Below are 15,882 nucleotides of genomic sequence, written 5' to 3' on the forward strand. Positions count from 1 at the left end.
TGGAACTATTTTCACTGACAGGTAAAAACAGACAAAGTAACTGGCAATATTGTTTAAAATGTAAGTTACTTACTTTTAAGTAAGTAAGTTACTTTTAATTTCTTGTATATTGAAGAAATATAATTCTCGCAACCGGGCTGTTTCTCTGAACCGCTGATATTCGGAACAATCAGCACTCTTGCTCGTGATAATGCTTAAATATATCAGAAATATAAATGTAGCTATTGTTTTATCGCTGTTCTTTTTTGTGATATTCACAGCATTCACTTTGTAAAACAAGCTGTAGTGTTCTGAAACCATTCGGTTTTTGATCTGCTCTCTCGCTTTCTATAAAAGTAACAGGAATTACTTGACCAAACATCCTCTCCGCCAACAGCTTCTTTGCTAAGAAACACCAGATATATTTGACTAGCTCTTATCTCTCTCTCAGTCTCTCTTTCTCACACTCTCTCAAATCTCTCTTTCTCTCTCACAGCGTCTTTCCATCCCCATCACCAACAACTTTTCGTCTCCTCTCCCTCCCAGCTGTTGCCCTTGTTTGTCTTTCCCTTTCCCCCTGGGCTCAGAGTTTCCTGTAGGGCTGGGCAGCCTCATCTCAGCCGTTTCTCCCAGAGAGGGCCTCGATCTCCAGTACTATACTTCTCAAATCTGTTCACCATCTTAAATATATGAGTAGTTTGTCCTTAAATGGAATATATACTTCTATAAAGCTTAAAAAAATACATCATATTTTTATTGGCCAAAATAACTTACATCAAACTGGTCATTAAAAATATCGAGTTCACTTCTGCTTTGGGAATGTAATATAAAACTAAAAAAAAACAGAAGACTGAATAGTCTCAAAAAAGCTAATACAATTTAGATTTGCAATTAGTGTTCTTTTAGTATTATTTATATAATATTATAGAATTTATTAATATTTTGAATTTTTATTTTTTAATAAAAAATTTTTATTTTCATTTTTATTTTAGTTTAAGCTTTAGAAATTAGGCGCTTTGTCATTTTTATTTAAAATTAATTTAGTTTTAGTTTTAGTAATTCAACTTTCACTTATTTCAGTTAGTTGCCAAGGTAACATTTCTAAATTTCATTCAAGTTTGTTGAAGTTTTCACAAATTTTTTACATTTAATTTGAGCTTTTTTTCAATTACCGAAAATTATTTTTCTTAAATTGCTGAGTTAAAGGAGTAGTTCACTTCCAGAATAAAATTTCCTGATAATTTACTCACCCCCCATGTCATTCAAGATGTTCATGTCTTTCTGTCTTTAGTCGCAAAGAAATTAAGGTTTTTGAGGAAAACATTCCAGGATTTTTCTCCATATAATGGACTTAAATGGTGGCCAATGGGTTGAAGGTCCAAATTGCAGTTTCAATGCAGCTTCAAAGTAAATTATCAGGAAGTTTTTATTCTGGAGGTGAACTAATCCTTTAACCTTTTAACTAAAATCAAACCATTTTAAATGTACTTACTGATGAAGGAAATCAGATCAAACCACTAAAACACAAAGCTAAGTAGAAATGAATGAAAGTACCGCGTTGTTAAAAGGTTAAACAATATATATATATTTATAAATATATATATTTATAAAAAAAATTTCTTTGGGACATATAGGTGGGAGAAACTGGAGTCAAAATCTCTGGTCAAACACTTTTATCAACCCTAACATACTTTTATCAACCCTAAAAGGAAGTGCAGGTGCAGGCAGGGAAAGAGACAAAGAGGGGGAACCGTCATGCCTAGCTGTTGGAAACACTGCAGTTGGTTAACAAAAAGGAGCTTTGTTTGAAACCCAAACCTCTGTTGAGTTCATGTCAGTACATTCCACTAAAACATCTTCTACCATGAAAGCACAGATCTTATGCCCCGTTCACACTACAAGCGACAAAGCGACACGATCCCATTCATTTCAATGGAGAGTTGGCGATTTCCAGCGACAAGTGCAACAGCTGCCGTTGGCGACGGATGGGGTGTGTCCAGTGACAGTTCAGAATCCTTCAACTTTATGCAAATGAAGAGCGACTTTTGGGAGCGACAGCCAATAGGAAAGAAGACGGCAGAGTTCATGTGATCGCTCTCCTCTTAGCCATAGATAAACATACGCAATGGAAAAAAAGTAGGCTCTGTTTCTCATTCATTTTATTTGTATGTACAGATTTAATTCATATTTATATTATATTTAGTCTTTTGCCTCCAAAATGTTTGTATTTAGCGGCAAGAAACCTGATTCGCTGTCAAGGCAACCAGCAGTGTGAATGCCAACTAGCAACCTCATCGCCAGCCCCTGGTGACATGCAGCGACTAAGGCTAAGTTCACACTACACGACTTTAAACATAGGCAGATCGCTGTGCTGTTCAGACTACATGACTTGATTGTCTGTCTTTAAGTCGTTGTGGTGTTCACACTAAGTGACTATGTAAATGATCCGCAACCGGGGGTTACACACTACACGAGCTGACAACAACTCTGTCACCCAACGGCTCTACAAACCACGTTTTGTTACGAAAACACACGCGAGAATTGGAACGGGAATGACGCGAAACAACACGTGAAACAGGAGTTGTTTATTTGAAAATGGATGTCGCAAAAAAATTAGCGCTGCAAGCTGTTTGCTCGATGAAATATTTTGCTCCATTTACTGTGTCCAAACTTTTCTTTAAGCCACGTGATGTCGAGTCGGCCGACCGGTCCAGATATTTGGCATGCTAGATATTTGTTTGCCGTCAGCGAGCCTCTTTGATGTGTCGTTTTGTAGTTCACACATAAAGATTGCTGAGCGCCGATCACCCGCTGATTTTCCCCCGATCACAGCCCGACCCTGCAAATCGGGCTTAAAATCCTGTAGTGTGAACTTAGCATAAGTCGCTGCTAGTGTGAACGCAGCTTTATTTTTTATTTACTTTATTTCAAAAGATGAATTCCCTATGTACCAACAAAAACACATGGAATGAGAACCAATACAAAGATGAAGAATGAGCTCTCCTCAGGCGTTGCACCAAAACGTTATAAAATATCAAAAACATTTCATGAATAGAAATGTGTGATTTACACAACGTCTACTAAATCAAGATGCTGTATTGGCTTATTCAAAAACACTTTCTGTTGAAATGAATGCGAATTTTCTGCCAGCAGTGAATTTCTAACCTCCTCATAAAGGGTCAAATCAGGACGCTCAAAGTCAGAGATTTTTTCTCCCACACACACCTTCTGTTTTTTAATGCATTTTCTGGTCTAATTATACATCCTGAGTTCCTCACCAACTACTGATTATGAACCTGACCTTACTTGCCTCCACCATTTCTAATCCTAAATTAATTTCCACACGAAACAGGGATTGTTAAAGGACACTTACGGTTGACAGAGCTTGACTAGGTCTTGGTCTGTGGTTTCTGGATGGAGACCACGGATGTACAGGTTGGTTTTGCTCAGCTGGTCCCCACCACTGTTGATTCCATTACTGCTGGTGGTGGTGGTGTTGGGACTGGGCAGCGCCATCTGCTGGGTGGAGGATGCATACGCCTGCTGTGAAAACAGAGATAAGACAAGATGCAATACAATGCTATTAGATTAAAATTCCAAAGGGCTTTCCTTTAAAACTTCCCCGGTGATTTTTGCATTAGAAGTTATTGTGCTGACCATTTGTGACTCACACAGAGCAAAACACTGAAATATTGAAACAATGCTCTAATTATTACTCACCCTGATGTTATTTAAAACCCATATGCTGTTGTTTTCCATGGAACACAAATGGAGATTTCCATGCAACAACAGTTCACTGTGACAAAAAAAAGTCTTCTTGATGCCATGCAAAAGCTTTGTGTGGAAAAACTAGAATCAGATCAGTCTGATTCACAAACTGGTTCAATCAGTTCACTGAAAGTAACATCTGTGTTCAAAATCACATACTTTCTAAGTAGGTACTTCTTTTGAATGAATAATGTTACTTTGTAACCAGGGATTGAAATTAACTTTTTCACTCACCAACCAATTTGGCTACTACATTTTTAAGTTACCGGCCATTCATAACTTCTACTGGCCAAAAAAAAAGACAGAAATAAACCAACAGTTTGAGTCCGTCTACACTGGGCATGACAAAGCGACCGTTGCAAATCATATTGTGTCAGTACTAGGGTTGTGCCCTATTGACAAAAAATAATATCTCAATATTTTCTGGGATTTTATCGATAAAGATAATTAGACGATATTTTGCTGAGTGTGTTATTGTGCTGATATCTTAAGGACTACCATGGACAGCTGACTCCTAAAGTTTTTGATATTCTTCATATTCTGTGTGGTCAGTACACAGCAGTGATAGAAATTAATCTTTTCCAATAAGTTTAAATTTATTTTTAGCTTTTAAATTAATTTTTTTAGCTTTTATGGGCATTTTTACCTTTATAAAGCCATTTTTTTCTAAAAGTGTACATCATCTTTTGAGTCAAATTCTTACATTTAATCAGTCAGTTATTATAGTAATACATTTAGGCTGTTACTAAACAAATGAAATCAGTATCAATAAAATTCATCTTTGATGAACTTGCAGAAGTTGAATATGAAGTGGCATTTAGATGTATTTACACATGTTAATGCAGCTTAGAGGGACATGGAATGCTTTAGCCTGCAGTTACAAATGCATAAATAATGTTTTGATATTTTAAACATGAAATGTTGAATACTGATATTTGAAATTATTTAAAAAATTAAAACCGCCAGTAGGTGGCAGCAAGTTACTGTTAAGTGAGTCATTGCGATTGAACCGAATCATTTAAACGGTTGATTCATTCAGTTACGAAACAACGTCATGTTGCTCAGAGACGCACAACAGTACTGTGGCTGTGTTTGGAATGTTTTTTTGTTGGTGAAATAGTGCAGAAATAGCACAAAAACAGCCAATATGCGGTCTAAAATGTAAGTCTCTTGATATTAACTTATTGTTTATTGAACTTGAACATGCTTATTTTTTAAAGAAAAAAACGGCACTCTTTGTGTGATAATGATTAACTATATGAATTGATATAAATTTATACATTTTCTGCCCCCTTATCTTGAATTATGTGATCATTCTTAATGCATATTAATAGACTGAATAATGCAGTGAAAGATCGCACTCTCAATGCGCACGCGCACTAAATCCTGTGTTGGTCTAACCAGACTTCATCACGTCGTGTATGCGTGCCTCTGTAGGTGTGTTTTGTTTGGTTTTTGCAATATACTCGATAATGTCATAATGTCTCACGAGTTCATTATTTGCGCTAAACCTGTGCAGATTTGGCTTGCATGAACTTCCCCAAGAAATTAATTAGTGAACATAACTTACGAAAAGTAACCCGCCAAATTGGCTAGTGATTTGACAGCGTTACCCGCCACAGCTGATATTTACCCGCATTTGGTGGGTTGGCGGGTGTTAATTTCAAACCCTGTTTGTAACATGTTTACTCATGTTGTCATTAGCATGTGACCTACCAGCAGTAGTTGTGTCGATTCACTGCCATTAACTCTTGTCCTGTGGCATCATGGGACAGTAAAGTGTCCATCTGATGCACGCTTTGCTGGAAGTAGGTCATCTGGGTACTTTTCGCCCACTGTTTTTATGAATACTGTGAATTTGGACATACTATCCTCTTCACATACTGGTTGAAAACAACATGAGTGTGTGTAAATAATGACAGAATTTTCAGTTTTGATTGAACTGTCCCTTTAAAAATGTGATTTGGTTTACAAAAACAAGCTGATATTGAAACAGAAAATGCCTCTGATTGTTGTTGTGTCCAAAGCCTGGGGCTTTCCCTCTCCTGAGAGGTTCTGTTAGTTTTCTAATTAACTCCTCATCAGTCAGAGGGGCATTCAAGCCTGTGAAATCAAATCTCAGACAGGGAACAATTGGCCAGTTTAATACATGCCACAAGTTCACTTGTTTGGCTGAGATTGTTGAAAAAAGGGGAGAGGGGCACAACCAGAAGTGCCTGCCCAAACGTTATGTCATATATAGGACTTTTGTCTTTTGCTCTCCTCTTGAGCCAGTTGAACTTAGTTATAGAAGCCTGTCTAATTAAGATCTGACCTTGTTAGCATTGAGCGCTAATCCCTCTCATGTGCTGGGTGCAGTCAGAAAGCACTGTCTCATTAGGACTGCTCTACTCAGCTAACTCTGCCTCTGCATGGGAAAACAGATGACTGAACCCCACTAAGCCCATCTGCCCTGCAACGCTGTTCAAGGTTGAGCAGTGCCACACACTATATATATACACAAAGACGTTTATAATGTATAATAAGCAGCACAACTGTTTTCAAAATCAATAATGGGAATCTTATGGTATTGAAGACTGGAGTAATGACTGCTAAAAATTCAGTTTTGTCATCACAGGAATAAATGACCTTTTAAAATATATTCAAATAGAATAGCAATTTTAAATGGTAATAATATTTCACAATATTTCTACAGTATTCTTGATCAAATAAATGCAGCCTTAGTGAGCATAAGAGACTTATTTCAAACACATTAATAAAGCCTTACCAACCCCAAACATTTGAAAGGTAGTGTATATATAATTTTATGAAAATTTTAGGGAGGTTCCCAAACTGTGCTGTTAAAAGGTTTTTTCATAGTTGTAAATAAAACAAATATTTTTGGAGTATTTTTTACAAGAAAATACTATTTCAGTCTTCAGTCTTTCTACTTCAAAATTTCATTTTTAATAAAATGTGTTAACTTGCCATTTCTTTTCAATTATTGGTCAAATTTACTAGCAGTTTCAGAGTGAAAATTGTTTAAACGCCTTTTTTTTTCAGTGTGCAAAATATGCGCAATAGTATCATGGGTCATTTTATTCTTGCATTCTGGGGAGAAAAAGTTAGTTATGCATTTTAGTTCTGTTTAACTAAGTTTGCATGCTTTGTATTCTCCTCATGACTTCTCATGACCCATATGGACTCTACACAAACATATCCCATTCAAGTACATCTGTTAAACCTACAGCTTTAATTATTGTTCATGCAAAGCATGTGATATATTAGGTGAAGACATTCCTCGGAGTCCACAACCTCGCTGACAGTGATTCAAGCATCACGACCATCCTCACGTGCTCATCTGCTGTGACTGCTCTGTTTACTTCAGACTGAATGAATGCAGAACAAATCCTTGTCAACAACTAATCAATACCAGCAAACCTGCCCTTGAACATCTCAGTTGCACTATAATGAAACGCGAGAGTCTTCCCTTATTGGCACTTGAGGACAGCACTGCAGTGGAACCGTCTATAGGCCGCCTCTTCATTTCCATAGATATGCGCAGTGTGGTAATGAGAGTATGGAGGGGTTTGCACCTTACTTGATTACTCCATTACAGTGCCATAGGGCAGACTCTTGGGAAGGCTTGCAGAAATAGAGGTCACAGGAGGCAGTAAGCAGCTCTGAAGGGTTAGCAGGGGATCTGGCTCTAAAGGGCTGGCACCAGGTGTGAGGTGGATGGAAATAAATGGTCGGTCTGCCGCTCCAACCTAGGTTACAGTATGTATTGTGATGCGTGCTTTGGGTTTGCCGGGGAATATGGACATTTAATGACCTACTAACACACATTGCGGCATAATGCAGCCATCCATAGCAAGTGAAAATAACTTGCATGCATTTTATATACGGTTACTGTTGGAAGAGAGGTACAGTGGGTACGGAAAGTATTCAGACCCCCTTAAATTTTTCACTCTTTGTTATATTGCAGCCATTTGCTAAAATCATTTAAGTTAATTTTTTTTCCTCATTAATGTACACACAGCACCCCATATTGACAGAAAAACACAGAATTGTTGACATTTATGCAGATTTATTAAAAAAGAAAATCTGAAATATCACATGGTCCTAAGTATTCAGACCCTTTGCTCAGTATTTAGGCAATCAATGAATGTACTTTTGTTTAATAATTTTGATGTAATGAATTAGACAAAGTAAAAGGTGTTTTTATGATTTTTTTTTTTAGTTTTCAATTTCTAAAAATACATAATATATATAATAAAATACAAAATCATATTTAGATGTCTTGGTCACAATGCACTAATTTTGTAATTCTTTATTTTTAGTGTGTAGTTAGTCAAATTACACTGTGGTTTGAGAAATTAGATTAGAATCTAAATTTTGATGGTTTACATTTTTATTATACTTCTATTATATTAATATGATTTTTAAAACAATATTTTAATGTTATTATTTTTTACTATATATATATATATATATATATATTTTTTTTTTAAATAAAATAAAATGTTTACATTTTGTGATGCCAGTCAAATGATTGTAAATTTATTTAATAATTTTGGAATGTAATGAATAAGATAAAGGTGCTTTAAAGATTATTCTTTAGTTTTCAATTTCTAAAAATAAGTAATATACATAATACACAATATCATATATAGATATCTGGGACACAATGCGATACATTTGTGATTTTTTTTATTTATTGTATAGTTGGTCAAATCACTCTGTGGTTTGAGAAATATATTAGATTAGATTAGATTTATGTTAGAATCAGATTTTAGAGTCATATTATCTTGAATAGAAATATTAAAAACTGTGTTGGCCTAATAATATAATACATAATGCAAAAATTTGTTTAAAATAATAATAATAATAATAATAATAATAATCTGATAGTGTAACAAAAAAGATTAAATCTTTGCATGACAATACTGAGACAATATTATTAAATTAAAATATACTTAATTTATACAGATTTGTGTCTCTCACTCCCATTTCCCCAGAGAAATGAATAGAGCTTTGATTTCTAAATCACATATATGGTGATTCTTGTGAAATATGTAAATTTTCACCAAAACATAGTTCATTGGATTAAGGAGGAGGAGGGGCTGGAACAGCAGAAAAAAATCCCTCAGTTGTTCAGTTCTCCACCTTTTTCAAGTTACACTCACAAATCAGGATTTCATATTGTCAGGCATTTTCTCAGCCTCTCTGTCTGTATATCTTTTGGCTAATCAAAACAGTCACTTTTAGTAGAAATTAAAGAAAAAAACAAAAAACTTTGCCACAGCCACTAACCCAGGATCCATGCACAATGTTTGAGATGGGAATTGCAGGAATTCCAAGTCATTTATCTCTGAGCAATCTGCATCCCTGCCAAGAGTGCTGGAAGGAGGGGAATGACTCTCCTTCTAGGCTGCTTGGTTTTCAAAACTGTGTCTTTCAGCAGTGATCCATCCCGTGAAGGACAATTTCGAAGTAAGTGAACACACATTTCTGTAGCGGTACCAACAGAAACAGACTCTGTCCCAGGGAATCTAATGCATGGGCTACTGAGTGATTCAAATATTTTTGTAGAATCACATAATCTGAAGAAATCTTTACAGTCTTACAGACTTTGTTACAATGTTGTAAATGTTGAAAATGCTATAATTCCAAGCTTGCAATTTAGTGTTTATTATTAGTATTTCAAACTATTCTAGTTTTTCAGCACATGCCTTCATTTTCTAGCAAAAGTGTTGAAACTTAGAGTCACATTATTGCAGTAAAATTTAAACCTGTCACTGGAAATTTTAAATATTTATTGTAAATATTACAAATTTTGTGTTTATATTAATATTTTAAGAATATATTTGAAATATATATATATTTTATAATTAAAATGATAAATTATTAGTTATATTTTGTGGTGGTACCAGTTACAATGTTAAAAGGAAAAGGAAAAATTTTTTTTTTGGAGTAATACTGAGAAGCATAAGAAGCTCTTTTTACATCCACAGCAGGCTCTCATTATTCCTCACTATACTGTGCTGTTCAAGACATATCTCAAAGCTCTCAACTTTACATTCAAACTGATTGATTCACATAATAAGGATGTTTCATTACCTGAAAGGTCACAGAATATTTGGTAGGCTGTAATGAGCTTCAAATATTCATACTGTGTAAAGTGATTTGCAACATTTTGTCGCCCCACAGTGTCATTCTCCAGTGGATTTTATTCCACCAGAGCTGACAGCAGTTGGGTGAGTCAGTGCAGCAGTGCTTAGCAGACCTGCAGGGCTTAGGAAGCCTATCTAACTTTGGGGCACTTAAGAAAGAAATTAGAGACCAGTCGCTGCTGCACATTCTCACAATCAAAAAATTCTGGAAAAATTAGTGTCCCCTGATAACTTGTAGGCACACAGGCTGTGGAAATAGTATTTCAAATTACTTTAATTTTCTGCAGGGCTTATTCACATCAAGAAGAAAATTTTTTATTTTTAATATTAATATTTTTATATTTTTATTTTAATATCTTGCATTAAGGTTGTGAAGTTACATTAAATTATTATCTTGCATTTAACTCTTGTATTAGGTTGAAAATCAGGGTCATTAGGTCACAGGATCAGATTGATTCTGACTTTGGATTCAATAAAATTAATAAACAAAAATAAATAAATCACACTATATGATAAAAAAATCTGGGAAAACATTAATACATCTAACAAATGAAAAAAATTTTAACAGTTTTTTTTTTAAATAAACTGTGAATATTATTAACAGTATTGCAACTATTTAAAAAAAAAATTTCATTTTAAACAGAAGAAGTGTGTGCTTTCCTGAAGCTCAAACAGCGCGTGGCACTTTCCAGCAAACTGCGCATGCATAAATTGATACAAATGTACACTTTGGATAGAAGTGTCTGACAAATGCATAAATGTAAATATAAATTCCCTCAGAAGCAGAGAAAATGACGTAACAAAATACATCAAAAAATGTTTTTATTTCAGGTCTGTGCAGCTGCCTTTAAAGATGAAATATGAGGGTCAAACTGACCTGCAAACATAATAATCATAATAGAAATTATGTACATACACACTCCACAATGCATTGGAGTGTCGACACTTTGCAGACACATTGATGACCCTAAATGAGGAAAAGTCCCAAAATGTCAAGAATAAAATAATAGGTTAAGCAGTATTTCGAAACAACTCAAAAATCGTAATGAGTCAAAATGACCTGCAATATAAGCATGCGAATGAGAGTGCTTTTGGTTAGCTTTCTCATTCCGTCCTTGGTATAAACAGACCTTTAGTCTCACAATTAGTAGGTTCATCTTCCTGTTGGCCCACACTCATTGGCTATGTTTACATGCACAATTTTTGGTTCAATCAGACTGAATTCATTCCGATTAATGAATCTGAATGTAGTGTTTACATGAACGGTAAATAAAGTGATCGGGCTGATGTGCGCGTTTATTCGTCACAAGCTTCAAATCGTAATTGATTTTTTTTCTGACATGCGCACACTGCACAAATATAGAGTTTCTCATTGTTTGCACATAACCACTCTCCAACACGGTTTCTTTACTTGTTTTGAACAGCAGAATTAATATGTATCCATTTATGGATAAATATACATATAAACCGCTGTGCTGCTCATATTTATCACACAGTAAAAATGGAGGAGAATCTAAAACAAGGACTGGTGGGAGGTTGTCCTGCTCCACTTCACAGTTGCCGAGTGAAACGAGAGTTTTATAATGACAGGACACGAATTTATACAACACTTTATTCAAAAGGAAGAACCGTTCATTCCACGCGTCATACGTCATTACGCTATTTCTGCATCATTGCACATGCGCAGTCCTTTCAGTTTCGGGGTTCAATCCGATCAAGTGTTTACATGCACTCTCAATCGTATTAGAAAAGGAATAAACCACCCCCTTCAATCCGATCAAAATTTCATTCCGATCGAGCTCAATCGGATCGATTAAGGTGTTTACATGAAGGCTTTTCAGTCCGATTGAGCCGTCAATCCGATTACAAACAGATTATTTGGTTGCATATAAACGTAGCCATTGAGAGCTGCAGTATCCCTGCAGATATATTGTTTGGTAATTTTACCCACACCTGACATTCTCCCTCTGCATTTTTACATAGCTACAACAACTAAAAATTGATAGAGGGCTCCCTCAGCTTCAGAATACACTACAGCCAGGACTCGTCCAACATATTCCAAGTGGAACCTGAAATTGTTGTCCAAACTGGACTTGTCATTCTCCTTTTGGGCTTCTATTGGCAGCAACAACAGCCATCCTTACTCAACAGATAAGGCCGCCTCTAGGCTTTTGGCTAATAGCCCCTACTCAAACCCACTGAATACCATTCCAGCAGGTGAATTGCAACCTGACATCACCAGTTTTTTTTTTTTCATTAAAAACAGATGCCCTGAATTTAATTCTGCCCAAAACTGCTTTCAAAAATACTGTCTACCATCTTCACCGGCATCCCTGGGGTGATACATGGCATAATATCTCCATTCCATGGCAATATACAACCTTTCAGTGACAAACATGTCCTCTTTATGGCCGAGGGACATGATGCCCACCTGCCCAACACAGCTTACTTCCTTTCACGCTACTACCTACACTTCCTCCCCCAGCACTTACCCCGCTGTGTGAGTTATTGAGAAAAGATGCACCATGGGCTCGGACACCTGCCTGCTCAGCGGCTGGGCTGGTGGCAGCTCTGCTATCAGACAGTTCAATGCTTCTAGAGCAACACTTATAAGTAAAGTGTAGGTTTTGTAAAAATCGTGTGCACGGTTAGCTCTATTAACAAAAGGACAATGAGGTCAGTGAATGTGGTTAAACATGTAACTGTGACTCTCAATAGCTGTGGTCTTCTCTTATTTCTTCATAAACTGAAAGGTAATATGAAATCAGCGACCCAGTCTGCTTGCATCTATGTGTTGTTTTTGGATTATTTCCTGAGCATGGGCGTGAAGCTGAAATAACATTTAAAGAGCCAAGCTGGATCAGATCACAGGGTGTATGCTCATGAACCTGTCAATGAGTAGATAGACCATCATACCCAATGTCAGTGTCAGAAACTGCTTCCCTTTATCTATTCTATAAGGTATCAGGCATCGACACGTTAGTAGTCTTTCTTTGGTTTGCACTGTCATTCAGTGTTAATTAATATATATTTATGATGATGACCTTGTAAGGGCATTGAAGATCGCAGATGATAAAGATGGAGTGCTTTGAATAAACATGCAAGAAAACGCACCTGATTCACTCATCATGTTACAAATATATGGTTGACAAATTGAAGTGCATATATAAATGAACTAGCTTGCACAGAATCACTGCACAGTATTAATGTCATGTCAGGTAGCGACTGATAAAAAGAATAGTAGTACACAATAACTTCATTGTATCACTGTGGGTTCAACAGGAAACAACAGTGTTCACAGGTAAAGTAACTTACTTTCTGTAATATTTGCATACATTTGCAAACTTGAACTCAACAGGAATTAATTAAGTGATAAATACGTAGGATTTTGAGCTTATGCACAAAACAGAAAGGAAAACACATTTTTTTCCCTTTACAATTTCAAACTTAAAATATATACAGTGGTGTGAAAAAGTGTTGGCCCCCTTCCTGTTTACATGTAACTCGTAATTGCATGTTACGCTTAGAAGATTCATTTGAAAAACAAAAACAAAAATCGTTTATGAATGTAAGTTATTGGAAACGTAATCATTCAAATCAGTAGTAGCCTACCATATTTAGAACCATATCTGTCATTTTAAAAAACAACATGATAATATTAGTTTATGAATACTGAATAATTCACTGCGTAATGCAGTGCATGACATATGTCGGCGTTCAAGCGTTCGTTATTATAAATTAACATGTTATAAAAGCTAATTTACCTGGGGTTTCCCCCCCTCATTCTGACCTTTGCCTCTCCGAAAATAAATAGCCCATAATTCAAAGGCACCCCATGTCGGATTCATTGCATTTCTGTCTCTGAAAAAAGTCAATCCGAAACCTAAATGTTTCCCGTCATAGTAGTGGGATTTATAGGGGTGGGCCGAATGACTCAACGTAAAACTTGGTTAAACTAATTTTCTTTTTTCCCCATCAAGCAATTTTCCTCAAGAATCCCAAATAATAGTCTTCTACACGGATTTACTGCAACGAATCCACGAGCATCGAGTGCCCATAAATAAGTATCTCCGTGAACATAATCGGACCGCAAGTTCCGTACTGTCTGTGACTTCTCAGCCAGCAGATGAATCTACATTAAAATGCCCACTTTTAAATACACGCTGACCTTAGTATCACACTCCACAGCGGTGGATTAAACGGCACGATCGCGCGATGATACACTTCAGTATATTCACGGTTCCACTTTCAAGGACACTGCAGCTCACACTCATACAATTACACACACAACACAGATAAGCGACATAAATGAGCGTTTTCCGCCGGCCCGATCAGCTGACGCCACCGCTTATGAAGAGGGCTTTACCTTTTTACTGGTTCTGCTAGTATAGCCGTTATATGGGTTGATTCCTGTCCTCGGCGGCACAGAGAGCAGCATTTTTACAGCAGCAGCAGCAGCAGCAGCAGCAGCGCTGTGTCCGGAGCGCCTAGTACAGCCAAGAGTCAGCTGACGTCACCGGGGACATTCAGCCTGGAGTCTGTGGAAGAGATCGAGTCGCTTACACACACGCACACACACACACACACACACACACTGCTGTTCATTAGCACAAAGGAAGAAAACAGCAACAGAATACGCTATTCTCCTCTAAATGGTATTGAAAGCTATACTCCCTTATAAAATGAAAGAGTTTTGATTTCATATGAACTTTTTCTTTTTTTAAACAATAATGGAAGAAATCAACCGAAAGATCCATTCTTGAACTTTCTGGAAATCTATGCTGAATTTTCCCAGCTGCACAAACACTATTAAATATGATATTCACTGGTTATATATGCACCTCTGGGAACTGGACACTTATAAATTCAGATGTATTCTGTATTGTGATGCTCAGTAAAAGCACTAGCAAATGTAAGTGATTGGTCCACCACAAGTAGGGTGCAGTACGCTACAAAAATGAATAATATTGTGATTTAAAAGAAATTGTTTTCTATCAGAATATATTTTAAAATGAAATGTATTTCTGTGATGGCAAAGCTGAATTTTCAGCAGTCATTACTCCAGTCACATGATCCTTAACATATCATTCTAATATGCTGATTTGGTGCTCATTATTCCAGACTTTTGAATGATGTGCGCAAGTTATGAATTTGATCAAATATGCAGCCACTGAAATGACTCCCATAATCCCCGAAACACTATCAACAAATTTTTGGGGAGTTTCTTACAACCACACCTGCCATTTAGCTATTTTTCTTATTACAGTGTAGGCAAAGGAACACCATGTTGCCAGCAAAGCCCAAAAGACACTTGGGATCATGAGTCAGCCAGCAGCAAAAACCCAGTCATACACCACTAAGTCATCTCCTCCAGCATCACAGCAACAGCAGAGGAGCCGCCAGTGTTTATCTGAAGTCAGATGAGTGGCTAATGTAGGAGGATAGTTGTTTAAACTATCCTTTGTTTGGCCACTGCAGATGAAATCTCTTTGCTTCCAGTGCTCTGTCTACAGGTCTCTGGCATTTTGCATTTGTTTATGTTTAGATAAGAGCTACATGCTACATTCCTATGGTGTTGGTACAGTGTTTAATATGTAGAGACATATTTACACTTTCTGGATATTTTAATGATTAAAGCCTTGTTGGGTATTCTCAAAGAGTCAAAACAGGATTGGAAATGTATATCCATATTCGGAAATGATTTATGATTTGCCAAGAGTTCAGTTCAGTTTAGTCTTGCAGTTCATTTGATTTATGACATTTCAGCTTGGGTAATATTAGGAAATTCGGTTCTAAACAGAATAATAAGGGTTTCCAAGCCCGTTAGCTGTCCTGGACAAATGAAGGTCACTGAGCTAATGATTTGCATATGTACACGAGATAAACAGTTTGGCCTTCCACAGTGCAAATCGAACATCAGATAGATACTTACAAACACCCTCTGAAAAAAAATATTATTATTAATTATATATAAATATTC

At 36.3% G+C, this 15,882-nt stretch overlaps 1 protein-coding gene across 1 annotated transcript in view; it reads right to left on the reverse strand.

Annotated features, from left to right (window-relative positions):
• Nucleotides 1-14,433, reverse strand: part of LOC107564662 (RNA-binding motif, single-stranded-interacting protein 2-like) — a 29,460-nt gene extending 15,027 nt beyond the window's left edge. Inside the window, exons 1-2 of the mRNA XM_016249797.1 lie at nt 14,269-14,433; nt 3,353-3,522 (exon numbers count right to left, since the gene is read on the reverse strand). Coding sequence (XP_016105283.1) covers nt 3,353-3,522; nt 14,269-14,340 — 242 coding nt within the window. The 5' untranslated portion in view covers nt 14,341-14,433. The remainder of the gene's footprint in view (nt 1-3,352; nt 3,523-14,268) is intronic.
• Nucleotides 14,434-15,882: the final 1,449 nt, after the last annotated feature.

This window comes from Sinocyclocheilus grahami, unplaced genomic scaffold, assembly GCF_001515645.1.
Source record: "Sinocyclocheilus grahami isolate Dianchi unplaced genomic scaffold, SAMN03320097.WGS_v1.1 scaffold953.1, whole genome shotgun sequence".
Taxonomy (NCBI): Eukaryota; Metazoa; Chordata; class Actinopteri; order Cypriniformes; family Cyprinidae; genus Sinocyclocheilus; species Sinocyclocheilus grahami.